General features: G+C 48.9%; 2 protein-coding genes and 1 long non-coding RNA gene across 3 annotated transcripts in view; 2 read left to right on the top strand and 1 right to left on the bottom strand.

Annotated features, from left to right (window-relative positions):
* Window positions 1-17,871, top strand: part of LOC308184827 (adenosine 5'-monophosphoramidase HINT1-like) — a 55,608-nt gene extending 37,737 nt beyond the window's left edge. Inside the window, exons 2-7 of the mRNA XM_080572405.1 lie at window positions 7,528-7,633; window positions 8,337-8,544; window positions 8,759-9,653; window positions 9,865-9,911; window positions 11,185-11,796; window positions 17,168-17,871. Of these exons, the coding sequence (XP_080428531.1) occupies window positions 7,528-7,633; window positions 8,337-8,544; window positions 8,759-8,805 (361 nt within the window). The 3' untranslated portion in view covers window positions 8,806-9,653; window positions 9,865-9,911; window positions 11,185-11,796; window positions 17,168-17,871. The remainder of the gene's footprint in view (window positions 1-7,527; window positions 7,634-8,336; window positions 8,545-8,758; window positions 9,654-9,864; window positions 9,912-11,184; window positions 11,797-17,167) is intronic.
* The window catches only part of LOC308184829 (adenosine 5'-monophosphoramidase HINT1-like), a 74,211-nt gene continuing 61,021 nt past the window's right edge, over window positions 14,332-27,521 (top strand). Inside the window, exon 1 of the mRNA XM_080572408.1 lies at window positions 14,332-14,505. Coding sequence (XP_080428534.1) covers window positions 14,363-14,505 — 143 coding nt within the window. The 5' untranslated portion in view covers window positions 14,332-14,362. The remainder of the gene's footprint in view (window positions 14,506-27,521) is intronic.
* On the bottom strand, window positions 20,962-26,182 carry LOC308184901. The gene is made up of 2 exons (XR_013943020.1): window positions 23,412-26,182; window positions 20,962-22,575 (listed from the first exon to the last, which is right to left on the bottom strand). It is a non-coding gene; the product is annotated as an uncharacterized lncRNA (long non-coding RNA).

Here is a 27,521-nt window from a genome sequence, read left to right on the forward strand (position 1 = left end):
AGGAAATTTCAAGGAGGCAAGGGCAAGAGAAGGCAAGAGAGGCACGGCGAAAAACTCACTTGGGCCCCAACCAGTCTGCTATCTGCAAGAAGGAAGGGCACTGGAAGACAGACTGTCCACTGAGGAAGAAAAAGAATACAGCAGGCAGTGAGAAACGAAAGCAGGCTTTGATTATGCTAGAGGATTCAGACTGAAGGAGACCGGGGGATGAATTTCCAATTTCCCCAGCAGATCCCCTGGTTCCAGTTAAGCTGGGGGGAAAAATAATTGATTTTCTTTTAGACAGTGGAGCAACTCATTCAGTAATAATAGATTGCAAAGGACCCTTAAGTAAAACAAAAGTTCCAATTATAGGAGCAATTGGGAAATGGACTTTAAGACCCTTTTTACAGCCTATGGATTGTGAGATCGGAGGGAAGGTTTTGACACACCAATTCTTATATATGCCTGAATGTCCTCTCCCTTTGTTGGGAAGAGATCTGCTGTGCAAACTGCATGCACAGGTAACCTTCTCCACAAATGGGATAACAGTTAAAATTCTATCTGAGAATGCATGGAAGGCACAAATTTATTTATTGACAGAACCAAAGGCAGAAGAAGGGCTACAGATCCCTGAAGAGGTGTTTAATGCAGTTATTCTTTTTGTATGGGCAGGAAAACAGCCTGGGAGAGCGAAAAACGCACTTCCAGTTTGGATTGAGCTTAAACCAGGAGCTGTACCTGTACGGGTGCCACAACATCCAATTAGCCTTACAGCAAGGAAGGGGCTGGAGCCTCTGATAAACGATTTCTTATCTTATGGACTAATCCGTGAATGCCAATCCAGCTTCAACACCCCAATACTGCCAGTAAAAAAAAAAAAAAAAGAATAGCAGTGAATACAGGTTTGTGCAAGATTTGCGAGCTATAAACAAAATAACCGAGGACATCCACCCTGTAGTGCAAAACCCATATACCCTTCTAACAACGCTATCTGAAAAAGATTCTTATTTCATAGTATTGGATCTTAAAGATGCCTTCTTTTGTATACCTCTAGAGCCTGATAGCCAGACTATATTTGCTTTTGAATGGGAAAATCCCACAACAGGGAAAAAAGACTCAGATGTGCTGGACAGTACTACCACAAGGATTCAAGAATAGCCCCACATTATTCAGGACCGCCTTAGGGGCAGATTTAAACAATTGGCAAAGCAAGAATGAAGGGACCTTATTACAGTACGTTGATGACTTGCTGCTAGGAGCCCCAACCAAAGAAATATGTTTACAGTTGACTATTAGCTTGTTAAATTATCTGGGAACAGCTGGATACTGGGTGCCCCAGAAAAAAGCCCGGATAACCCAGCAGAAAGTACGGTACCTGGGCTTTGATGTTTCTCAGGGACAACAAGAATTAGGTCCAGAGCGAAAAGAAGCTATATGCTGAATTGCTGTTCCCAGAACAAAAAAGCAATTGCGAGGATTCCTAGGGATGGCAGGCTTCTGTCAAATCTGGATTCTAAATTTTGGACTAATAGCAAAGCCGTTGTATGAAGCAACAAAGGGGACAGAAAATGTGTTGGAGTGGACTGCTGAGTGACAAAAAGGATTTGATGATATAAAAAGGGCCCTAATGTCAGCACCAGCCCTGGGGCTGCAAAACATGGAAAAACCTTTCCAGTTGTTTGTTCATGAACAAGGGGGGGTGGCAGCCGGGATAATGACCCAAATGCTGAGTAGCTGGAGGAGGCCTGTGGCCTACTTTTCCAAACAGCTAGATGAAACAAGTAAAAGATGACTGTCTTGTTTGAGGGCAGTAGCAGCAACTACACTCCTAGTTCAGGAAACAAGAAAACTAAGTCTGGGACAACCTTTGACAGTATTTGTGCCACATGCAGTTCTAGCTGTGATGGAAGCCAAAGGAAAATGCTGGCTATCTCCAAGTCGAATGGCTAAATATCAAGCTGTATTAGTAGACCAAGGAGACATAAAGCTATCTGTGGTCAGCACCTTGAACCTTGCTACGTTCCTTCCAACCGAGGAGGCAGGAGAAATCCATCATGACTGTATGAGTATTATTGAGCACACATATGCCAGTCGAGCTGACCTTAAAGATGAACCAATCACTAATGTAGATCTTGAGTATTTTACGGATGGCAGCAGCTTCATGGAAAAGGGACAGCCTAAAGCAGAATATACAGTCATGACCCCCTGGGAAACGATAGAAGCAAAACCACTACCACATAACACCTCATCACAGAAAGCTGAATTAATTGCTTTGACTAGGGCCTTGGAATTAGCAGAAGAAAAGACGCTCAATGTCTACACAGATTCTAAATATGCCTTTGGAGTTTTTCATGCCCATGGAGCCATCTGGAAAGAGCGAGGATTACTGACAACATCTGGAGGACCAATCAAGCACGGTCCAGAATTTTACAGTTATTGGAGGCAGTGCAAAAGCCCAAAGCTGTAGCAGTAATGCACTGTAAGGCCCCAAAAGGTCTGGACAATGGACAACAAGGACAGCTGAGCCAAACTGGCCAAAGGGGTATTCCATACCCTATGATGTCATGCTGAACAATTAATATGGAGTGGCTGGCTGGGATGGGGGGACCGGCTGCTTGGGGATAGGATAGGCATCAGTCAGTGGGTGGTGAGCAATTGCATTGTGCATCACTTGTTTTGTGCACATTAGTAGTAGTAGTACTATTATCATTATTATTATTATTATTTTCCTTTCTTTTCTGTCCTAATAAACTGTCTTTATCTCAACCCACAGGCTTCATTTTCCCATTTCTCTCCCCCATCCCAGGGACAGAGGGGGGAGGGTAAGCGAACAGCTGTGTGGTGCTTAGCTGTCGGCTGGGATAAACCACAACAGCATATTTAAGAAAAAGAAAAAAAAAACTGCTGTGCAACAGCAGCTGGGAGAGAGAGGAGTGAGAAACAGCCCTGCAGACACCAAGGTCAGTGAAGAAGGAGAGGGAGGAGATGCTCCAGGCTCTGGTACAGAAGTTCCCCAGCAGCTCGTGGAGAGGCCCACAGTGGAGCAGGCTGTTCCCCTGCAGCCCATGGGTACCATGGTGGAGCAGAATTCCGTGCTGCAGCCCGTGGAGGAGCCCATGGTGGAGCAGGTGATCGGGGGGGAGCTGCCGCCCATGGGAGACCCAAGCCGGAGCAACCCGCTCCTGACGGATGGACCCCGCCACACAGACCCACACCTGGAGCAGCTCCTGAAGACCTGCCGCTTGTGGAGAAGCCCACGATGGACTAGCCCAGGAAGGATGGCACCCCACGGGAGGGACCCCATGCCAGAGCAGGGGAGAGAGTGACCATGAAGGAGTGGCAGATACAAAGTGCCACGGACCAACTGCAGCCCCCATTCCTCATCTCCTGCACAGCTCAGGTGAGGGAGGAAGTGGAAGAGGGTGGATGGGGGGAAGGTGCCCCCAGCTTGTTTCTTTGTTTCTTACTACTCCATCCCATCAGCAATAGGTAATACATTTTATTGACCTCCCTATGCTGAGTCTGTTTTGCCTGTTATGATAATTCTTGAGTGATCTTTATCTCAACCCTTGAGCCCTTTTCATTGTATTTTCTCCCCCTTTCCCTTTGAGGAGGGGGAGTGACAGAGCGGTTGTGGTGGAGCTCAGCTGCCCAGCTGGGTAAAACCACCACACCCAGTATCTACTAGAAATACAACTTCTTCATTAAGTCCCACCACTATATTTATCAAGGGCTCTCAGTGGGATGAGCTCTCTTAGAAGTCCTGACTCTCTATTCTGAGTTTATAGCAGCAAACAGTCTCTCCTCCTTCTTCCACTCCGGATATTCCTATTTGAAGTGGCTGGCTCAGACACACTTAAAACATCTTCTCAAAGCCTGTCCCTGCTGGGATTTAGGCTGCAGCACAGGTAGCTTTCCCTGCCAGTCATTCCTTCGTCTCTCTTCCTCTCCCATCTCCAACCATCTGCCTCGCTACCTGGACCACTATGAAGACCATTAGTTTCGCTTTCTGCTTTTCTCATCTCCCCTCCTGACATACACCTTCTGGGCCTCCTGCAGCAGGGTATCCAGTGACTATTCGCTCCATCCTTCCACCTTCTGGAGCTTTTTCTGTATATCAAACTAGGCTTTACTCAGAAAATGAACTTTCAAGGGCCCTTGGGCTACTGGGTCCTCAGGATTCATCCCTGAGTACTTTCTCATTCTGACCCTAAGTCAGAAGGGTTCAAAGGTGTCCTGGTTTCAGTTAGGACAGAGTTAATTTTCCTCCTAGTAGCTGGTAGGGTGCTATGTTTTGGATTAGGATGAGAAGAGCGCTGATAACATGCTGATGTTTTAATTGTTGCAGAGCAGTACTTACACTAAGCCAAGGACTTTTCAGCTTCTCGCTTTGTCCTGCCAGCGAGCAGGCTAGGGGTGCAGCAGGAGCTGGGAGGGGACAGACCCAGGACAGCTGACCCAAACTGGCCAAAGGGGTATTCCATACCATCTGACGTCATGCTAAACAATATATAGGGGTGGCTGGCCGGGGTGGGGGGGCCGGCTGCTCGGGGATAGGCTGGGCATCGGTCAGCGGGTGGGGAGCAATTGCATTGTGCATCACTTGTTTCGTACACATTATTATTATTATTATTATTATTGTTATTATTATTATTATTATTATTATTATTTTCCTGTCTTAATAAACTGTCTTTATCTCAACTCACAGGCTTCACTTTCCCGTTTCTCTCCCCCATCCCAGAGAGGGAGGGGGGAGGGTGAACGAACGGCTGTGTGGTGTTTAGCTGCCAGCCAGGTTAAACCACAACAAAAGGATTCAAAAGTCAAAAGAATTCATCCTTTTGTTGTTGGACTTCAAACACCTTGACAAAATTCTGGGACTTTGGTACTTCTTCCGTAATTCCCATTATTATTATATCCCTTAAGTCTCTCATATGATTTCTGTGTTGTGGGCTGTTATTCTACCATTTGGAGTCAGCAAGCGGGTATTTCTGCTCTACCGGAAATACTCCCAGTCCTCGGAGGTTAGTTCTTTCCCATTCTTGCATAGCTGCCCGCCTAATCATTCCCAGCTCTTCTCCAGTGAATAACATACTCAAGATTGACAACATTTACCCACCACCAACAACCCAGAATATAAATTAGCCCCTAGAAACTGATTTAACTGTTCCACTAGTCCTATAGGGTCTTCCATTAAAGACTTCATTTCCTTCTTAAAATTCCTATCCTCTCTGCTGGTAATGGGGGGAGTTCACATAACCTGTTTGTCCTTGTCCCACTGGGAACTCCTTAAGAGGATACATAGGAGTGTTAGTACTGTTAGTATCAGGGAAGGGGAAATCCTCAGTGTCTCTCCTACATTGTTCTAATTCTCGCCAAAGCCTAGAGTGCACTCCTTCTCTAGGGACAGTGTTAATTGCAGTCCCTGGCTCCCTTCCTGGAGCAGCTGCTGCTGCCGCTGATGCAATATTAGGATTATAAGGAGGGGGTAAATTATCCAAGGGTTCACATCGACCCGTCCTTTTCTCTGACTCCTCTTTCTCCTGGTCCTGACGCTTTTTCAATAAAAACTGACTTACCCCCTGCACCCAGCAAGCAGCATAACTTGACTCCTCCTCCGAACAAGGAGTCTTATCATTTACGTATAAATTTAAAGCCTGATTTTTCATCAGACCCATATTTGGCCAAAATACTGCTGTTTCCTCAATTGGTTCCTTTGTCCAAATTAATACACAGTATTTAATAATTTTCTTTTTATAATTTCCTCTGGTTTTGGGATTATTCTTCCAATTTCTTATCATTCCTCTGGAAGGACTGTCGGTAGGCACTGCCCCAGGGATATCTCCCTGTCCCCTGGAACCCTTATTTCCCATTTTTCCTAGCCCTTGTCAGTGTACTGCTACAGAAATTTTTCCTCCTGCAGGGTACCACACACTAACATTACAGTTCTAGAAAATGGGGGTGTACTGCCAAGCACTTGACCCTGTATGGGGTACCATACATTTATGGGTTAACTAGATTCCCTGGCATACTGCCAAGCACTTTACCGTACAAGGGGGTACCGGACGTACACCAGATTTCCCCAAGACTCTTCCTTTCTCACTTCTCTCTCTCCCTTCTACCTCTCGCTTCCTCCGTCTCTGGCCACGCCCCTCACGGAGATACGGAGCAGATCGGGATTCCACACGCGCGTCATACAAATTACGTCTCAATCACATTTCACACAAGAGTCTTACCCGAACCCCAAGGCAACTTAATATTTCTTACCTTGGTCTGTGCACAGAGTTACCGGGTCAGTTCTCAAAACCGGAGTGCCTACCTTGCTGTCTTCCCTAATTCTTCACCGATCCTCCCTTCGTAACCAGTCTCAGTTCCTTGTCAGATCTCTAAAGAACCACTGTCACTAAGGCACAGGACCACTGAAATCAGTAGGGCATGCCTTTGTGCTGCAGTGGTAACGGGGCTCCCCAGAAGACTACTGGAACCATGCCAACCCTTCAGTTTTGTGAGAAACGCTCTGTAGCCAGTAACATAGGCTCAGGGGAGGATCTCAGTGAAGCAGCATTTTTATTCGCGATTGCAATGGCAGGTGTCCTGCAAGCAGGAGCGTGCAGCAGAAGTGTATCATAGCCCTATTTTCCCTATTACCCAATGCTTGATTCCTTCCGTTTCCTCAGTGGCTGAGTACTACAGGTTCACAACCAACTCGAAGCTTGCTATACCATACACGTAAAATTTTATTTGACAAACCTTTAATTTCTTGGTCTGTCCCCTTTTCTGCTTCACATACCCACCACTGTTATGCCTGCGCATTCACTTTTGAATATGAAAGGTTACTAGAATTTTCCACTGCAAAAAGACAACTTCATTTCTTACAAAGAGAAGCTGCCAGTCCTGTTAAAGTTATTGTTAAAATCTGTCTACATTATAAACAAATAATTTTCCAAAACTGACACTCTACTTGATGACTCTTCTAATGAGTGACAGGTAGATGAGACATACTGTATGTTACAGCATCAAATACTTGAGGAAACCAGGTGTTCTTTTTCCTCTAATGAGCCAGTGAAAAAACAGATAAGATAACTGATGACAAATGGATACAGCACAAAGCAAAAGAAGGATGTTTCGCAGGTGATACCTTGGCCTCGGTCTGGAGGTGTCTGACGTAGAGCCGGCCGTAACGGGCTAACTTGGAATGTTCTTTCCCCTGAGTACGTGGCGTTATCGAGGACGGAGAGTTTATACAGCCTCAGCCGGATTACTCCGGGTTCTTTGAAGATGCCTTCCTACCTCTGGCCGAGGCAATATTTGGACATAACTGAAGGACAGTTAGCAATTGTTTGCCGCTTGTGTGTTTTGCGTGTAGAAGGTAGAGAACTTTGCCTATTCAAAGATCGCTTAAGAAGAATCGCTGTTTTGTCGTGCGCGTTTGGGGTACCTGATAATCTGCTTCGGTAGGACGAGTTCGGTGGGGCATAGTGATTTGCTTAAGCTGTTGCCTTTCTCTGAAGCTGACTGCGTTGTAACTGTTTACTCTTCCTCCAGCGCCTTGCGTTCCGTGATAGTTCGCCTCAGGCTCCAGTGTTTTTTCCTAGTCCTTCCTGAGAAGGCAGTTGTCCGGTTATGTGAAGCAGAAGATTCTGGCGGACCCGTGAGTACTGTGGGAGCTTTCTTTTCGCTAGGCTGGCTGTACCTGTAACTAGTTTGTAACTTCCTAGACTCTTTCCCGTCCCCTCTTTTCCTCTGGATGTTGCGGAGGGGCGCACAGTAGGCTATTTTGGGTTTTCCGATGCTGTAGTCTTTTGCCTCTAGCTTGTAATGGAGTTGAGCTTTTTGACTAAGAGCGGCGATATAAAGCGATGCTGGTCTCCGGCTACGCGCTTGTAGTGCAAAAAGCAGTGTTGTTCCGAAGTACGGTCTGATGCCCGTTTTCACGGTTTCCAGACAGCGGCGGTGGTACTTTGACTATGCAGAAGAGGGCTTGGGGTTTGGGCAGGTCAGAGGCGAGGAAAGGGAAAGCTGGTTGAGCGGCGCTGGGTGTTTGTTTCGCTGTTAGCTATGCAAGTCAAGTTCCAAGGCTTTGTGAGGCCACGCAAAAGAAAAGGCACCGTGAAGCTTTTATTTTCCGCCAGAGCGGCTTACGTTGTCCGAAGCTATGACGGGGGCTTTAACCCCCGAGACAAATTTAGCTTCTGTGACTGTTTTGTAGTCTGTTCCTGTCTAGAGGGTAATTCAAAGAGCAGCGGTTGAATCGTGAAGGATTAGCTAACCGTGTTCTGTGGATGGTTCTCCGCTCGCGTTCGTTCTGTGCGTCGTGGCACGTTATGTTAGGTAACGTTATTTCCTTTTTCCAGCTTCTTGGGCGTGTAATGGTTGTTGGCAAGAAGTGTGCTGCTAACCTGGACCTGACCAATGGATTCCGGATGGCTGTGAATGCCCACCCTCGGGCCCTTCGGGCTGTCGTGTACATCTACGTATTCTGGGTGGCGGTCAGTTGGGCCGGCCTCCTGGCTAAGGTTTTTGCACCGCAGGCGTCACTGCACGCGTACGGGTCGCCGCCGAGTAGGTTTCATATGTTGCCCGTCAATCTAGCCCCTGTTGATGTATGATTTTTTTTTTTTTTTTTTTCCTGGACGGCTGTCTATGGAGGGTAATAAAGAGCTTTGAGCAGCATTTGCACAATAAAGATGGAGCATGGGGATATGACCTCTGTCTTGTGTGTCTTGCCGATGGAAATAGTTCTGCAAGTTAAAAGAATGTTTCGGTCTGTTGACAGTGTCGTGTAGATGGTGGTTTGCCCAGTCATTTGAAACGCGAAGATAGAAGCGCTCGGCGGTCCTGTGGGTCTCCATCTCCCTAAGACGATCTAGGATGTGCTGTGTGTTTGAGGCCTTGCTATCTTCCCCCTGCTCCCAAATAAAAGGGCGTGCTTTTATTGCGAAACAGCCGCATCGAGGACTGGCAGATGTAGAACCAGAGAAGAATAAGGTTGGAAGAAAGCTTCCAGGCATCGTCTGTTGTCTGCCCCTGTCCCGAGGAGGCAGAATAAACTCTGCCCGGTGTGATTTCTGACAGGTGCTTGTCAGCCTGTTCTTGACTACCGTAGGAGTTTTGCTACCGCTTTCTTTTCAGTCGTGGGTTTCGCAACTTCGAGAAGTAATTTCTCCCACAGACGCTTTTCAAAGCGTAGAAGGCTCTGGGATGCTTGAGTCGGCTTCTGAACGTTCAAGACTCGGCTGCCGTTCCCTTTATTTTTTTGTATGTATTTTTAGAGTCTTCTTTTTTTCTAAACGAAGTCCGTTGTTCAGGAACTAGAAGAAGGATTAGCTAAAGGCACCATAAGGCGTTTAAATGCGATCACCTCTCGTGCTTTGTTAGACCTCTGGCTTTGCTGTGCTCCTTGTTTAATTGCGGTTACGTTCAAGGCTTACTGGAGCGTGGGAGCGTTAAAATGCTATTAAATATTTTTAGTGTTTGAAACTTGCTAATGAAATGATTTTTGTGACTCCGTTCCTCACAAAGAAACTCGATTCCTTAGCAGGAGGAATGATCTTTGTTACTGGATCTGTTTGCGGGGTTAACGATTGCAGCTGTGAATGACTAAAGTCTTTTGAAGAAGCTGAATGATAAAAACCAAACCGAAACAAGAAACAGCCCTTGTTCTACTCGAAGTAATATAGAATTTGCCGTTTGCGGGGTCAGATGAAAATAGTTGTGGAAGTCAACTACTTGGGGGGGGGGAGGGGAGGGGAGGGGAGGGGTGGGTGGAGGTGGAGATGCTGTTGCCCTTTCAGGGAAAGCTTCTTAAATTGGCACTTGATCAACTGTTCTGTTTCTGTATTTGTCCTTGGTCTCTTTCATTGGTCTGTTTTGTTGACGTAGAAGAGCCCATGGAACTGCTCAAAGAAACCTGTGCAAATGGACCTTGAGTAAGTATTTACGTGTTCAACTGTTCCCCAGTCGGTCTAGCTAGGTCTAGCTAATGCTATCAGCGCTTGTAGTCTTTCACAAAAGGTGTTTAATTCCTGAGAAAGTAGAGGAGGAAGACGATTGGTAATCTCTTTGCTTAATAGGCACTGTTAGACAACCGTAGAAGGCGAAGAAATTTGCCCCCGAGGCACCAATTTGACCCTTCCTTTAGCCTGTACGCTTTCAAAGAGCATATCATAGAACCATAGAATGGCCTGGGTTGAAAAGCACCTTAAAGATCATCTAGTTTCAACCCCCCTGCTCTGGGCAGCGTTGCCAACCGCTAGAGCAGGCTGCCCAGAGCCGCGTCCAGCCTGGCCTTGAATGCCTCCAGGGATGGGGCATCCAGAACCTCTCTGGGCAACCCGTTCCAGTGCCTCACCGCCCTCTGAGTGAAAAACTTTCTCCTAATATCTAAGCTAAATCTCCCCTGTCTTAGTTTAAAACCATTCCCCCTTGTCCTATCGCTATCAACACGTGTATTTTTACTCCTGTATATACAGATTCGTAGGGGTTGGAAGGGACCTCAAGAGATCGTCGGGTCCAACCCCCCTGCCAGAGCAGGTTCCCTAGAGCAGGCTGCCCAGGTAGGCGTCCAGACGGGCCTTGAATATCTCCAGAGAAGGAGACTCCACAACCTCCCCGGGCAGCCTGTTCCAGCGCTCCGTCACCCTCACCGTGAAGAAGTTCTTTCGCATGTTGGTGCGGAACTTCCTGTGCTCCAGTTTTTGGCCGTTGCCCCTTGTCCTATCCCCACAAACCACTGAAAAGAGGGTGGCCAAGTCCCACTGTCTCCCACACTTAAGATATTTGTAATCATTGATAAGATCCCCTCTCAGTCTTCTCTTCTCAAGGCTGAACAGGCCCAGGTCTCTCAGTCTTTGCTCATAGGGGAGATGCTCCAGGCCCCGTATCATCTTTGTTGCCCTCCGCTGGACTCTTTCCAGGAGACCCCTGTCTCTTTTTGTACTGGGGAGCCCGGAACCGGACACGGTACTCCAGGCGAGGCCTGCCCAGGGCAGAGTAGAGGGGGAGGATCACCTCCCTTGACCTGCTGGCCACGCTCCTTTTAACGCACGCCAGGATCCCATTGGCCTTCTTGGCCACCAGGGCACGCCGCTGGCTCATGGTCAACCTGTCGTCCACCAGGACCCCCGGGTCCTTCTCCGCAGCGCTCCTCTCCAGCAGGTCATCCCCCAGCCTGTACTGATACACGCGGTTGTTCCTTCCCAGGTGCAGGACTCTACGCTTGCTCTTGTTAAACTTCATTTGGCTTCTTCCTGCCCAGCTCTCCAGCCCGCCCAGGTCTCGCTGAATGGCAGCACAGCCTTCTGGCGTGTCGGCCACTCCTCCCAGCTTTGTATCATCGGCGTACTTGCTGAGGCTGGACACTATTCCCTCGTCAAGGTCGGCGATGAAGATGTTGAACAAGACCGGACCCAGCACCGACCCCTGGGGAACACCGCTAGTCACAGGGCTGCAGCCGGACTCTGCGCCGCCGATCACCACCCTCTGAGCTCGGCCGGTCAGCCAGGTCTCAACCCACCTTACCGTCCACTCGTCTATCCCACGCTTTCTCAGCTTTGCTAGCAGGACGTCGTGGGAGACAGTATCGGAAGCCTTGCTAAAGTCAAGGTAGATGACATCCACTGCTCTCCCTCCATCAACCCAGCTGGTGATGCCATCATAGAAGGCAACGAGGTCGGTCGAGCACGATTTCCCCTTGGTGAATCCATGCTGACTACTCCTCATAACCTCCTTCTCTTCCAATGGCTTGGAGATGGCATCCAGAACAAGCTGTTCCAACACCTTTCCAGCTGTTCCAACACCTTTCCAGGGACGGAGGTGAGACTGACCTTTCCAAGAGCTCCACATCCTTCTTGTGCTGGGGGCCCCAGGCCTGCACGCAGTATTCCAGGTGGGGTCTCCCAAGAGCAGGGTAGAGGGGGATAATCACCTCCCTCTCCCTGCTGGCCACCCCTTTGTTAATGCAGCCCAGAACACAGTTGGCCTTCCGGGCTGCAAGCGCGCGCTGCTGGCTCGTGTCCAGCTTCTCGTCCATCAGGACCCCCAAGTCCTTCTCCGCAGGGCTGCTCTCAAGTTCTTCTTCTCCCAGTCTATAGAAATACCTGGGATTGCCCCAGCCCAAGGTCAACGCCTTGCACTTGGCCTTGTTGAACCTCATTAGGTTCTCATGGGCCCACTTCTCCGGCCTGTCCAGGTCCCTCCGGACGGCATCCCTTCCCTCTGTTGTATCGACTGCACCGCTCAGCTTGGTGTCATCTGCAAACTTGCTCGATTCCGTCGTCTGTGTCATTGCTAAAGATGTTGAAGAGCACCGGTCCCGAGGCCGACCCCTGAGGGACACCGCTTGTGACCGGCCTCCACCCAGACATAGAGCCGTTGACCACAACCCTTTGGCTGCGACCAGCCAACCAATTCTTTATCCACCCAGCAGTCCATCCTTCAAATCCATACCTCTCCAATTTAGAGAGAAGAATGTGGTGAGGGACCGTATCAAAGGCTTTGCTCAGTCCAGGTGGCATATCCTATCCCAGGACTGGTTTCAGCCGTAAACAACAAACAGTTACGAGGAGAGGTGTAGCTCTGTAAATATTTTTGTTGCCTTGGGTGAATTGGTGTCTGGTCGCATTGAGTGGCCCGCGTGGTAGCTGGGAGATGGCCGACGGGGAGGACTGAGATGTTAAAGCTGCCTGTGGTTGCCTGCCCCCAGCCCCAGCCCCAGCCCCGTCCCCGTGTGCCATCCCGATGGCAGTAGCGCCTGGAACCTCAAACTAAAGCGAGCGTATTCTGATGTCGTTACCCTCCAAGCCTGTCAGAGAGGCAGAAGCGCTGTGGCCTACTCAGGCAGGAACCGCGCGTGTGGGGACGGCCACGTCCCTGCCGCCGTGTCGGGCCAGTTTGAGCTCCGCTCTCCCTGGGGCTGCTGCAGGGCACCGCGGACCACGCTTGGGCAGCCTTGGGGGGCACTGCCTATTTTTCCAGAAGCCTCCTCCCCAGCTGAGCACAAACCCAGTTGTGATGTGCCAGGGCTGAGCACAGGCTTTGTATTCCTCCCCGCCACCCCGTGCGCGGGAGGTGCAGCTTTCCCCCTTAGAAACACCAGCAGTTGAAGTGGGGCTCTCAGGGAAGGTTGTGGAGCAACTTCTGAAAAGGTAAGGCCTGCCCTGGCAAAAGCGGGGATCTGCCTGCGGGGAGCAGCGCCCAAAAGCCACCAGCGTGTTTGGGGTGGAGCTGATAGGGTCATAAATAATAGTTGGGGCTACGAGCGCGAGGTCCCGCATTTGGTCCGGGGCAATCCTAAGCACGAATCCAGGCTGGGCGGAGAATGGATGGAGAGCAGCTCTGAGGAGAAGGGCCTGGGGGCGTTGGTTGATGAGAAGCTCGTCAACCGGAGCCGGCAATGCAATGGACGCTTGCAGCCCGGAAAGCCACCCGTATCCTGGGCCGCATCAAAAGGAGGGCGGCCGGCAAGTCGAGGGAGGTGATTCTCCCTCTCTGCTGCTGTGCTCTTGTGAGGCCCCACCTAGAGTAAGTACTGTGTTCAGCTCTGGGGCCCCCAGCACAAGAAGGACGGGGACGTACTAGAACGCGTCCAGAGGAGGGCCACGAAGATGACCAGGGGGCTGGGGCACCTCTCCCAGGAAGGCAGGCTGAGGGAGTTGGGGTGGTTCAGCCTGGAGAGAGAAGAGAAGGCTCCGGGGAGACCTTGGAGGGGCCTTCCAGTACCCAAAGGGGGGGCCCTACAGGAAAGCTGGGGAGGGACTCTGTCAGGGAGAGGAGCGATAGGGCAAGGAGTAATGGTTTTAAACTCAAAGAGGGTAGACTTAGACTGGATAGTTGGAAGAGATTCTTTCCTGAGAGGGGGGTGAGGCACTGGAACGGGTTGCCAGGAGAAGTGGCGGATGCCCCGTCCCTGGAAGTGTTTAAGGCCAGGTTGGATGGGGCTTTGAGCAACGTGGTCTAGTGGAAGGTGTCCCTGCCCAGGGCGGGGGGGTTGGAATTAGGTGATCTTTAAGTAAGGTCCCTGCCAAGCCAAGCCATGCTATGATTCTATGATCGGAGCAACCGTTCTGTGGAGCTCGTTTCCCAGCCGTGCAGGGCCCGGCTTCCCTCCGCGGAGCCGCCCAGCCCGTTTTCGGGCGCCCACTTCCTCCCTCCCGGTCGGATCCCTCCGCGCCCCGAGGGCACGCGACCTCCCTGAGCGCCGATAAGCACCGGGTCGACGGGAGCGGAGCCGCCGAGAGGGCGGGGACAAGGGAAGAGGGCAGGCGAGGCAGCCAATCGAGGCGCGGGAGCGGTCGGCGGCGATCTGTCGGCCCAATGAGCGCCGCGGAGGGCCGGGCCGAGTGCGGGAAGGGAGGGGGCGTTGTACCGAGCGGGCGCCGTCATGGCCGACGGGATCGTTAGGGCGCAGGCCGCCTGGCCCGGCGGCGGCGCTGCCGCTGCAGCCGCTTTCGGAGAGGTCGCCTGCAAGGGCAAGGAGGTCCCCGCCAACGTTCTCCGTGAGGATGAGCGGTCGTGGGCGAGGAGGTAGCCGCGGCGTCGTCGTGCGAGTCTTCTCTTTCCTTCCTTCCCTCGGCCGCTCGCAGGCCCTCTGAAACGAGGGCCCGTCGCGGGTCCCGGGAGTGCGGCAGGGCGGGTGGTGGCCTTGCTGCGGGAGGGAGGGAGGGAGGCAGGGAGGGAGGGACGGACGGTCGGTCGGTCGGTCGGTCGGGGTCTCTCCGGCTCGTGGCGCTCTCTACTGCAGCGCCTCTAAAACCCCGCGCTTCTTCGGTGCGCGTCCCGCCTGCCCCCGGGGTGCCACGGCGCGTACTGGGTCGCCGGCGCAGTCGGTCTCCTTGGGGGTTCGGACTGCCTGCGTATAGGCAGCGAGCATCGCAGTAGTGACCGTAATCAGTCATTTCTGCGTAGCAGAAACGCAGGTCTTGATGCGCCGCGTGACAGCGTTCTAGAGACGCCCCGGCTCGGCCGTGCTAGGCTTTGGTTATGGCACCACCCCCACCGCGCACGCGAGCGCACGCTCTCTCCAAAGTGGCTTGTGAAAGGGAAGAATTGCAGCTTTTCCTAGCTTTCTTAAACATCTAGAAGCCAGTCAATCCCGCAGGCTGCTGGTCCTCACTTGAGGCGGGGGGGGAACTTAGAACTGCTTTTGGAGTGTAGTTGGCTATAGCGAATGGTCTTGAATTTGCTTAGCTCGCTGTACCGAAGGCCTGTTTCACAGTTGAGCGATGTTATAGGGGGGAGAAGTGTGAGGAAGGCTCGTAATTCTCGATTGTCGCGCAGTGAAAGGCGATGGTGAGTAAGAAGTGCAAAGCATCTGTGGAATCGAGTCTTATCGGCGCTGTTTCAGTCGCATCTAAAATAAATAAAACTGCCGGAAGTCGCTAATCTGAAGTACTCGGCTGTCTCGTTGCCCCCGTCACCTTGCGTGCTGGATCCTGCTTCTGGTGCCGTATGCAGTTTCGGTCTGCTGGTGATTTGGGGAGTTCCCTCGCAATTAGTTGCGAGTCGATGGTTTCCTACAGATCGGTGGTATTCGTGTTTCGCAGGTGATACCTTGGCCTCGGTCTGGAGGTGTCTGACGTAGAGCCGGCCGTAACGGGCTAACTTGGAATGTTCTTTCCCCTGAGTACGTGGCGTTATCGAGGACGGAGAGTTTATACAGCCTCAGCCGGATTACTCCGGGTTCTTTGAAGATGCCTTCCTACCTCTGGCCGAGGCAATATTTGGACATAACTGAAGGACAGTTAGCAATTGTTTGCCGCTTGTGTGTTTTGCGTGTAGAAGGTAGAGAACTTTGCCTATTCAAAGATCGCTTAAGAAGAATCGCTGTTTTGTCGTGCGCGTTTGGGGTACCTGATAATCTGCTTCGGTAGGACGAGTTCGGTGGGGCATAGTGATTTGCTTAAGCTGTTGCCTTTCTCTGAAGCTGACTGCGTTGTAACTGTTTACTCTTCCTCCAGCGCCTTGCGTTCCGTGATAGTTCGCCTCAGGCTCCAGTGTTTTTTCCTAGTCCTTCTTGAGAAGGCAGTTGTCCGGTTATGTGAAGCAGAAGATTCTGGCGGACCCGTGAGTACTGTGGGAGCTTTCTTTTCGCTAGGCTGGCTGTACCTGTAACTAGTTTGTAACTTCCTAGACTCTTTCCCGTCCCCTCTTTTCCTCTGGATGTTGCGGAGGGGCGCACAGTAGGCTATTTTGGGTTTTCCGATGCTGTAGTCTTTTGCCTCTAGCTTGTAATGGAGTTGAGCTTTTTGACTAAGAGCGGCGATATAAAGCGATGCTGGTCTCCGGCTACGCGCTTGTAGTGCAAAAAGCAGTGTTGTTCCGAAGTACGGTCTGATGCCCGTTTTCACGGTTTCCAGACAGCGGCGGTGGTACTTTGACTATGCAGAAGAGGGCTTGGGGTTTGGGCAGGTCAGAGGCGAGGAAAGGGAAAGCTGGTTGAGCGGCGCTGGGTGTTTGTTTCGCTGTTAGCTATGCAAGTCAAGTTCCAAGGCTTTGTGAGGCCACGCAAAAGAAAAGGCACCGTGAAGCTTTTATTTTCCGCCAGAGCGGCTTACGTTGCCCGAAGCTATGACGGGGGCTTTAACCCCCGAGACAAATTTAGCTTCTGTGACTGTTTTGTAGTCTGTTCCTGTCTAGAGGGTAATTCAAAGAGCAGCGGTTGAATCGTGAAGGATTAGCTAACCGTGTTCTGTGGATGGTTCTCCTCTCGCGTTCGTTCTGTGCGTCGTGGCACGTTATGTTAGGTAACGTTATTTCCTTTTTCCAGCTTCTTGGGCGTGTAATGGTTGTTGGCAAGAAGTGTGCTGCTAACCTGGACCTGACCAATGGATTCCGGATGGCTGTGAATGCCCACCCTCGGGCCCTTCGGGCTGTCGTGTACATCTACGTATTCTGGGTGGCGGTCAGTTGGGCCGGCCTCCTGGCTAAGGTTTTTGCACCGCAGGCGTCACTGCACGCGTACGGGTCGCCGCCGAGTAGGTTTCATATGTTGCCCGTCAATCTAGCCCCTGTTGATGTATGATTTTTTTTTTTTTTTTTCCTGGACGGCTGTCTATGGAGGGTAATAAAGAGCTTTGAGCAGCATTTGCACAATAAAGATGGAGCATGGGGATATGACCTCTGTCTTGTGTGTCTTGCCGATGGAAATAGTTCTGCAAGTTAAAAGAATGTTTCGGTCTGTTGACAGTGTCGTGTAGATGGTGGTTTGCCCAGTCATTTGAAACGCGAAGATAGAAGCGCTCGGCGGTCCTGTGGGTCTCCATCTCCCTAAGACGATCTAGGATGTGCTGTGTGTTTGAGGCCTTGCTATCTTCCCCCTGCTCCCAAATAAAAGGGCGTGCTTTTATTGCGAAACAGCCGCATCGAGGACTGGCAGATGTAGAACCAGAGAAGAATAAGGTTGGAAGAAAGCTTCCAGGCATCGTCTGTTGTCTGCCCCTGTCCCGAGGAGGCAGAATAAACTCTACCCGGTGTGATTTCTGACAGGTGCTTGTCAGCCTGTTCTTGACTACCGTAGGAGTTTTGCTACCGCTTTCTTTTCAGTCGTGGGTTTCGCAACTTCGAGAAGTAATTTCTCCCACAGACGCTTTTCAAAGCGTAGAAGGCTCTGGGATGCTTGAGTCGGCTTCTGAACGTTCAAGACTCGGCTGCCGTTCCCTTTATTTTTTTGTATGTATTTTTAGAGTCTTTTTTTTTCCTAAACGAAGTCCGTTGTTCAGGAACTAGAAGAAGGATTAGCTAAAGGCACCATAAGGCGTTTAAATGCGATCACCTCTCGTGCTTTGTTAGACCTCTGGCTTTGCTGTGCTCCTTGTTTAATTGCGGTTACGTTCAAGGCTTACTGGAGCGTGGGAGCGTTAAAATGCTATTAAATATTTTTAGTGTTTGAAACTTGCTAATGAAATGATTTTTGTGACTCCGTTCCTCACAAAGAAACTCGATTCCTTAGCAGGAGGAATGATCTTTGTTACTGGATCTGTTTGCGGGGTTAACGATTGCAGCTGTGAATGACTAAAGTCTTTTGAAGAAGCTGAATGATAAAAACCAAACCGAAACAAGAAACAGCCCTTGTTCTACTCAAAGTAATATAGAATTTGCCGTTTGCGGGGTCAGATGAAAATAGTTGTGGAAGTCAACTACTTGGGGGGGGGGGAGGGGAGGGGAGGGGTGGGTGGAGGTGGAGATGCTGTTGCCCTTTCAGGGAAAGCTTCTTAAATTGGCACTTGATCAACTGTTCTGTTTCTGTATTTGTCCTTGGTCTCTTTCATTGGTCTGTTTTGTTGACGTAGAAGAGCCGATGGAACTGCTCAAAGAAACCTGTGCAAATGGACCTTGAGTAAGTATTTACGTGTTCAACTGTTCCCCAGTCGGTCTAGCTAATGCTATCAGCGCTTGTAGTCTTTCACAAAAGGTGTTTAATTCCTGAGAAAGTAGAGGAGGAAGACGATTGGTAATCTCTTTGCTTAATAGGCACTGTTAGACAACCGTAGAAGGCGAAGAAATTTGCCCCCGAGGCACCAATTTGACCCTTCCTTTAGCCTGTACGCTTTCAAAGAGCATATCATAGAACCATAGAATGGCCTGGGTTGAAAAGCACCTTAAAGATCATCTAGTTTCAACCCCCCTGCTCTGGGTAGCGTTGCCAACCACTAGAGCAGGCTGCCCAGAGCCGCGTCCAGCCTGGCCTTGAATGCCTCCAGGGATGGGGCATCCAGAACCTCTCTGGGCAACCCGTTCCAGTGCCTCACCGCCCTCTGAGTGAAAAACTTTCTCCTAATATCTAAGCTAAATCTCCCCTGTCTTAGTTTAAAACCATTCCCCCTTGTCCTATCGCTATCAACACGTGTATTTTTACTCCTGTATATACACATTCGTAGGGGTTGGAAGGGACCTCAAGAGATCGTCGGGTCCAACCCCCCTGCCAGAGCAGGTTCCCTAGAGCAGGCTGCCCAGGTAGGCGTCCAGACGGGCCTTGAATATCTCCGGTGAAGGAGACTCCACAACCTCCCCGGGCAGCCCGTTCCAGCGCTCCGTCACCCTCACCGTGAAGAAGTTCTTTCGCATGTTGGTGCGGAATTTCCTGTGCTCCAGTTTTTGGCCGTTGCCCCTTGTTCAACCTGTCGTCCACCAGGACCCCCAGGTCCTTCTCCGCAGCGCTCCTCTCCAGCAGGTCATCCCCCAGCCTGTACTGATACATGCGGTTGTTCCTTCCCAGGTGCAGGACTCTACGCTTGCTCTTGTTAAACTTCATTTGGCTTCTTCCTGCCCAGCTCTCCAGCCCGCCCAGGTCTCGCTGAATGGCAGCACAGCCTTCTGGCGTGTCGGCCACTCCTCCCAGCTTTGTATCATCGGCGTACTTGCTGAGGCTGGACACTATTCCCTCGTCAAGGTCGGCGATGAAGATGTTGAACAAGACCGGACCCAGCACCGACCCCTGGGGAACACCGCTAGTCACAGGGCTGCAGCCGGACTCTGCGCCGCCGATCACCACCCTCTGAGCTCGGCCGGTCAGCCAGGTCTCAACCCACCTTACCGTCCACTCGTCTATCCCACGCTTTCTCAGCTTTGCTAGCAGGACGTCGTGGGAGACAGTATCGGAAGCCTTGCTAAAGTCAAGGTAGATGACATCCACTGCTCTCCCTCCATCAACGCAGCTGGTGATGCCATCATAGAAGGCAACGAGGTCGGTCGAGCACGATTTCCCCTTGGTGAATCCATGCTGACTACTCCTCATAACCTCCTTCTCTTCCAATGGCTTGGAGATGGCATCCAGAACAAGCTGTTCCAATACCTTTCCAGCTGTTCCAACACCTTTCCAGGGACGGAGGTGAGACTGACCTTTCCAAGAGCTCCACATCCTTCTTGTGCTGGGGGCCCCAGGCCTGCACGCAGTATTCCAGGTGGGGTCTCCCAAGAGCAGGGTAGAGGGGGATAATCACCTCCCTCTCCCTGCTGGCCACCCCTTTGTTAATGCAGCCCAGGACACAGTTGGCCTTCCGGGCTGCAAGCGCGCGCTGCTGGCTCGTGTCCAGCTTCTCGTCCATCAGGACCCCCAAGTCCTTCTCCGCAGGGCTGCTCTCAAGTTCTTCTTCTCCCAGTCTATAGAAATACCTGGGATTGCCCCAGCCCAAGGTCAACGCCTTGCACTTGGCCTTGTTGAACCTCATTAGGTTCTCATGGGCCCACTTCTCCGGCCTGTCCAGGTCCCTCCGGACGGCATCCCTTCCCTCTGTTGTATCGACTGCACCGCTCAGCTTGGTGTCATCTGCAAACTTGCTCGATTCCGTCGTCTGTGTCATTGCTAAAGATGTTGAAGAGCACCGGTCCCGAGGCCGACCCCTGAGGGACACCGCTTGTGACCGGCCTCCACCCAGACATAGAGCCGTTGACCACAACCCTTTGGCTGCGACCAGCCAACCAATTCTTTATCCGCCCAGCAGTCCATCCTTCAAATCCATACCTCTCCAATTTAGAGAGAAGAATGTGGTGAGGGACCATATCAAAGGCTTTGCTCAGTCCAGGTAGCATATCCTATCCCAGGACTGGTTTCAGCCGTAAACAACAAACAGTTACGAGGAGAGGTGTAGCTCTGTAAATATTTTTGTTGCCTTGGGTGAATTGGTGTCTGGTCGCATTGAGTGGCCCGCGTGGTAGCTGGGAGATGGCCGACGGGGAGGACTGAGATGTTAAAGCTGCCTGTGGTTGCCTAGCCCCAGCCCCGTCCCCGTGTGCCATCCCGATGGCAGTAGCGGCTGGAACCTCAAACTAAAGCGAGCGTATTCTGATGTCGTTACCCTCCAAGCCTGTCAGAGAGGCAGAAGCGCTGTGGCCTACTCAGGCAGGAACCGCGCGTGTGGGGACGGCCACGTCCCTGCCGCCGTGTCGGGCCAGTTTGAGCTCCGCTCTCCCTGGGGCTGCAGGGCACCGCGGACCACGCTTGGGCAGCCTTGGGGGTGTTATAAATGACAGTCCCAAATAGGATTACAATCAAAGTTTACAATTTATTAAATGAATAGAGGCAAGCAAACAGCGCTGGGTGCGCCGGGAGTCTCTGCTCCACCAGGACGCACACCTGTTACGTAAGGCGGCTGGTTTTTATGCTCCTAGGCTAATACATATTCATTACTACTTCTAGAAGAGGCAGGGTTATTATAATTGGTTTCCCGAATCCGAAGTCCTCCCAGGTGCGCCTGCTTATCAGTCTCTGTTAGTTTCTCGGGGGCCGCTCGGACAGGGAGGCTCATATTCTTCCTCCTTATCTAGTGGTCTCTTGGCCGGCTGTCAGAAGTTACTGCACGTCCGTGCAAAGTCAGCAGTTTTTCTCTGAAGAAATCCCTTTGTTCTCTTCTCGCCTAAACCCAGGCCTCAATGTTAACCCTTCACACCCCTTAGTGGCACAAATTGCTGGACTATTCCTTACAATTCCTCCCTTTTTTTTTTTTTAATATCATCAATTCGTGTCTCTTCTTCAGCTTTTGTTAGTAGCAGTTGGATTTCATCACCTTTTCTCTCCCAAAGTCATCACAAATTGGGTGCTATTTATTATCCGCCGTATCAACAACGTAAAGCAAGGTATCATACAAGGTATAAACAATAATGTCATTACACCACATAAAAATAAAAATAGCATTCTTTTAACCCATGGTCCACCGGGCAACCATGAAAAGAAATCCCAATCCATACCCTTCCAAGTTTGTACTGGGACGTGGGCTAGCTTTTTAATTTCTTTTGTTATCTGCTTAACCACTTTTCCATTATCATCAATTTGTAAACAACAATTAGAATCGTTCAGTTTTCCACACACTCCCCCTTCTTCTGCTAGTAAATAGTCTAAGACCATTCTACGTTGAAAGATAGCATTCCTCATCTGAGTGGATTGATCAGCCAGAAGATCCAAGGTCGTCGCTGTTTGATTGGTTACAACTTCGAGGATAGCTTGCGACCTAATTATTCGGTTCAAATTATAAATAGGTTCTCGGGCTCCTGATACCAACTCATTCGGGTTCCAGGTAGCTGGCCCATAATGCTGTATGATTCTTTCAGGAGGCCATTCATCCTTTCCCCATTTTTGGGCACTATCCCCGGATAAGGAAGTATCAATAGATCGTTTTACTCTGTTCAGGTCATCATATAATCTTATTCCTAAATGATTTCCTTGTGTTTGTGACAATAAAAAGAACAAGGGTCTTATGTACCCCACATAGCATATTCCCGACCAGTTTCCGGGTAGCCTCTTGTAAGCATGTTTGCCACACACCCAATAATGTCCCTTTAGGGCCCACGTCCCGTTTGGAAAATGACCATCCCATCCATCTTTACCCTTTGGGGCGTGATAATACAGAGTGTCCTTGTTACCGAGTGGTCCTGTTACAATGTCTGCCCCGTTTGTACTCGTATATGCACGCTTCCAAGCTCCCACGTTGGGTTTCCACTTACAGTCACAATTCAGTTCTCTTTGGCGACCTGTCATATTATAAGCCTTTTTCGCCGTCCAATCTTGAGAGTGTGGGAAGCGCCTTCAATCATGGGGTTGGGCCCGCTTTCAGAGCTTGTGTTACCATTCAGCCCTTCAGGGTGATCCAGCTCCTGGAAAAACTAATCACAATTTTATTATGGGTTTAAAAGGTTCTCATGTTATTTTTCTCAGGACAAACTGATCTTGGTGTGGGAGAAGTCCGGTCGAGGCACTCTCACTCGGCGGTCAATACCCATAGGGGTTGCCTCCCTCGGTAGACCATACACGCCGCAGTGGAGGGTCCTACCCCGGTCTTGCCTTCTCCCTTTCCTCCCTTCAGACTTGTCCTCTTTATCCAGTGCCCTTAATTCATGCAGAACCTCATTGCTGGGATATCAGTTCCTCTTTAGTCTCAGTTTCAGTTCCCCAGGAGTGGACTCAACCCTCCAGGCTTCGGTAGTTATTGGTCCTTTTATTCTGGATGCGTGGGTCCAACCCCTTTCTGCTGTTCTCACAGCTGTTTCAGTAGTAAGTAAAACAAGGTACAGTCCCTCCCATCGGGGGTTCAATGATTCTTCTCTCCAGGTTTTTATTAAGACCTTGTCTCCTGGTTGTATTTTATGAATAGCAAATCCTAAAGGTGGTGTCTGAGTCATCATCCCAATTTCTCTTAGCTCCTGTAATCTCCTTCCAATGGTAATTATGCATTTCTGGATACTATGATCCTCAACTACATTGTTCCCTAGGGGCATCCCTTGAGAATAAGGCATACCATATAACTTTTCATATGATGATAATCCAGTCTCACTGTGTGGTTTAGTTCTTATGTTTAAAAGTGCCAATGGTAAGCATTTCGTCCAGGGCAGCTGTGTCTCGATCATTAACTTAGCCAATTGTTGTTTTATTGTTTGATTCATCCTTTCTACTTTCCCTGAGCTTTGTGGGTGCCACGGAGTGTGGTATTCCCACTGAATACCTTTCAAGGGGTACATCCTTCAAATCTTTGTGGCTGGCGTATGTTCGATTATTTCCACACAATTGCGTTCCAACGGTCCTTCTTCTGGAACGGTTCCTAGAAATACTGCTGGATATAACAGGTTAGTCGTTTTCAAGGTTATGTCATCTTGTTCAGTTAGGATTGCCTGATATTTCATCATCCAGCTGGGTGATAACCAGTGCCCCCCCCCCCCCTTTGTTCCAAAACGGTTGTTACCATATGTGGTCCAAAAACTTCAATACGTTTTCCCATTTGAAGGCAAATAATTTTCTACTATCTTTATCAAGAGGTATGCAAAAGAAGGCATCCTTTAAATCTATCACGGTAAACCATTTATATTTCCCTTTCACAGATGTTAACAATGTGTAAGGATTAGCTACTACCGGGTGAATATCCTTTGTTATTTCATTTATTGCTCTAAGATCTTGTACAAATCTATACTCGCCATTTGGCTTCTTTACTGGAAAAATTGGAGTATTGTATTCCGATTTACATTCTTCCAGAATCTGATATTTGAGAAATTTGTCAATAATTTTCACCATTCCCGTGCCTAGCTTCTATCTTAAGTGGATATTGTTTGATTCAAACAGGTTTGGCTCCTTCCTTTAATTCCACCTTTACCAGTTGTGCCAGTTTCGACTTCCCTGGTACATCTGTTTCCCGTACTGTTGCTATAACTGCATTTTCTACTTCTCTTGGAATATTAACAAAGGGTTTATCTTTGATCATTAGGATTTGGCCTACTTTGGACTCAGGTACCTTCATTATTAATTCTCCATCCTCAAAGGTTATTGTTGCATCTAATTTGGCTAATAGATCCCGTCCCAAGAGTGGCATCGGGCATTCTGGTACATACTAAAATTCATGGGTTAGTTCCTTACCCCCAAAACGCAAATCAAGGGGTTGTAAGAATGACCATTCCTCCTCTTTCCCTGTGGCTCCAATTATTGTAGTTGTCTTAGTTCCTAATCGTCCTTTTAAACTATTTAACACTGAATATGTTGCTCCTATTACATTTACAGCCTAATTAACACAGAGAAAGAAGCTCCCATAACCAACAAAAAATTCAAGCCTCTGTCTTCATTTCCTAGCTTTATTTCAATTAGTGGACCTGCTAGGGTAGATGCCCCAGGTCCCCATCATTCCTGACTGTTGTAAGTTTGTCCTGCAGCCTCAGACAATTTCTTTCTGATATCAGGGGCCGATTGCCCTGGAAAGAGGCTAGCCAATTGCCTCTGTTTCTTTTTTTTTTTTTTTTTTTTTAAGCCATTGTCCATTTTTTTTCTCATTGCATTTCAAAGTTGGTCCAAAAATTCAAAAATTCCATAAATTCCATAGGGGTTTCTTTTGGACCTTGTTGGAATAGATTCTCAATTCCCAATAGCCAATTTAACCAGATTTTGGTATTTACATAATTTCCGGGGTGATTAGGGTCTCAGTGAGGGGGTCGGTCAGGGGAATGCAATCGGTGACAGTTCCCTGAGCGGTCCCATTGGCAATCTGAGCTCACACATGAACTCAGGTTGTTTTAAGAGATAGCTGCTTTTCTGTTTCCATGACAACTCTCGGACCCATCAAGGTCCCTCTGCCCCAGAGGGCTCACACCCGCGATTTAGAGATCTCAGCCTCGGGTTGAGGCAGAACTATTAGCATTCCTACATCCTCTTTCCCTGCTCACTGAACTTCAAACAGCTCTGTTAAATACTACATGCCACACCTTTAACACCTTCAACAACCCTTTTAACACTTCCTTTATCTTTCTCCAGCCTGTACTTTTCTAATGCCAACACCAAAGGCTCAGTCAGGGGCCGACTTAATTCCATACCATTTCCCTCCAAGATGCTGAAACAACATATCAGTATACAACATTTCATCCTATTTTCCTTCTCTCCTCAAAAACAACATTAATTGCAAGACACTGTTATAGTCGATTGATCCATAAAGTGGCCATTTAGTTTATATAGTGGCCACCATTGATTGCAACACTTAGTGAAAGTCCTCTTGCTTTCTGTGCCCCCATTTCTAACAGTATCCTTCCAATGTGCCAATATGCACCCAAGGAGGCTTTTTTTAAAACGTCTCTGTTTTGGATATTACCCATTTCCTTGATTTCCCATTCCCTTTTATTTATTTATTTATTTATTTATTTATTTATTTATTTATTTATTTATTCATTACTATTCCTTATAAGTTACTGTCCCTTGTTTCAATTTCCACACAAACCTTTTTATTGCAGGTTTTTACTATCTTTTCCTAATCTTCTTCCCAAATGTGAGAAACACTCCGTAGCCAATAACTTAGGCTCAGGCGAGGATCTCAGTGAAGTAGTAATTTATTCGCGATTGCAATGGCGGGCGCCCCACAAGCAGGAGAGCGCACCCACTAGTTCCAAAAACACAGTTTATATACTTTTTGATGACAGGACCCTCCCCTGTTTCCCCATTGACTGGGTAATCCAGGTTCACAATCTATCTGATGCTTCACAGACAATGCCTGGCCTTCAGTTGCTGGCCTGTTAAATTTCAAGCTTCTTTTGACTTTTTTACTGTTTGAAGTGGTAATGTTTCATCACTTATCTGATTTGACTTGACACCGTGATCTTCACCTAATTGCTCTAAGGAGTCCGGCTGTCTGCATTTTACAAGGTTTTCTGTTAAGCTTTCTTATCGCTGTAAGCATATTTCAATACCACATTCCTTCCTTCTATACAATGTAACACTGCAAAAACAACATTTCCATTCCCACACCAAATGTCCCGATTCTCTGGGATTAAACTCTTCTTTCCACATACAAACTTTACTATTTCAGATTCTTAATGAGCCCCCTTCCAATCATAAATCCACAGGGCTTCGGAAAAACACCAGAAGCACTCAGTCTTCTGTCTTCTAGACAAACAATACCACCTTTTCCACAAAATGTACATTTCAACAAGACCGAATTTCAAGACGAATGCTAATTTTTCTCATGCACTTTGTTAGTAAGCCCACACAAAACAAGGAATCACTCCTGCGTATCCATCAATATGGGGGGTTTAAAAGGTATTGAGGCCTAAATAAATTCGCTCTCCCCCTTCTTACCAAATTCCCAGGGCTCAGGCCCGAACCACCAAAGAAGTGACTCTCTTCGTTCTACCACTTTGATAATCAGTCAGCCCCCCTCCCCCGATACTTGGGAAACTGACCAAACACCACCGCGAATATACCCAAACTTCTAAACTGTTACTTAGATAATGCTCCCACCTTCCTCCTTGACACAGTCAAAACATTTAAGAACAAAATAGGATTACAAGATGCACCACCGGGGGTGGATTGTTAGGATATAGAGGTGGTAGGTTATCCAATGACTCCCATTCATCATCTTTTTCCTGTTTTTTTTTTTTTCTCTTCTTCTTCAAACTTCTCGTCTGCTTTTAGTGTAAATATTGAGGCTGGAAAAGGACGTGAAGTCCTGATCCATAATCCTGCATAATCACTTTCCTCCTGGCTAAAAGGTTTCTTTGAATTAACATGTATATTTAAGGCCTGGCAAACCCAGTCTTCAAAGGATCCGAAAACGGGCCAAAAGACATGTGGTCTTAAAGGCTCCTTTGGCCATTCTATCATACAATACTGGACCATTTTTAATTTACTTTTTCCCTTTTCTGGGGCCCCTATCGTTCCAATTTCTAATCATTATCCCTAATGAACTTTCTGGCGGTATGTCTGGTAATTTGCTCCCTTTTCTCTGGTCCCGGGTCTTCAATTTTGTCTGACCCATCTAGGAATTTTACTGTGGCAATTCCTACAGCCCTTGGTTGCCTTAGTGAGAGTGTCTTGCAGGGGGTTTAGGACCTATCACCTGTGATGTATAAAGCATGTTTGTTCATTATTTCCCATGGCTATATTAAGAAGGAACAAAGGGAGTCACCCAGGCGGCGGCGAGAACCTTGAGGCACCCTGCCTGTTGCTGTCTCGGATGGAAGATTGAGAGAACTTTGTGTAAACAATATAATTGCAAAACCGATAACCCACTGCCCTATCTTAAGAAAAACCAACATGACCAATTCAGGAGGGGAAAACACCACATACCAAGCAGAGGAAGACTACTGCC

This window comes from Anser brachyrhynchus (genome assembly GCF_964034855.1).
Source record: "Anser brachyrhynchus genome assembly, chromosome: W".
NCBI classification, from domain to species: domain Eukaryota; kingdom Metazoa; phylum Chordata; class Aves; order Anseriformes; family Anatidae; genus Anser; species Anser brachyrhynchus.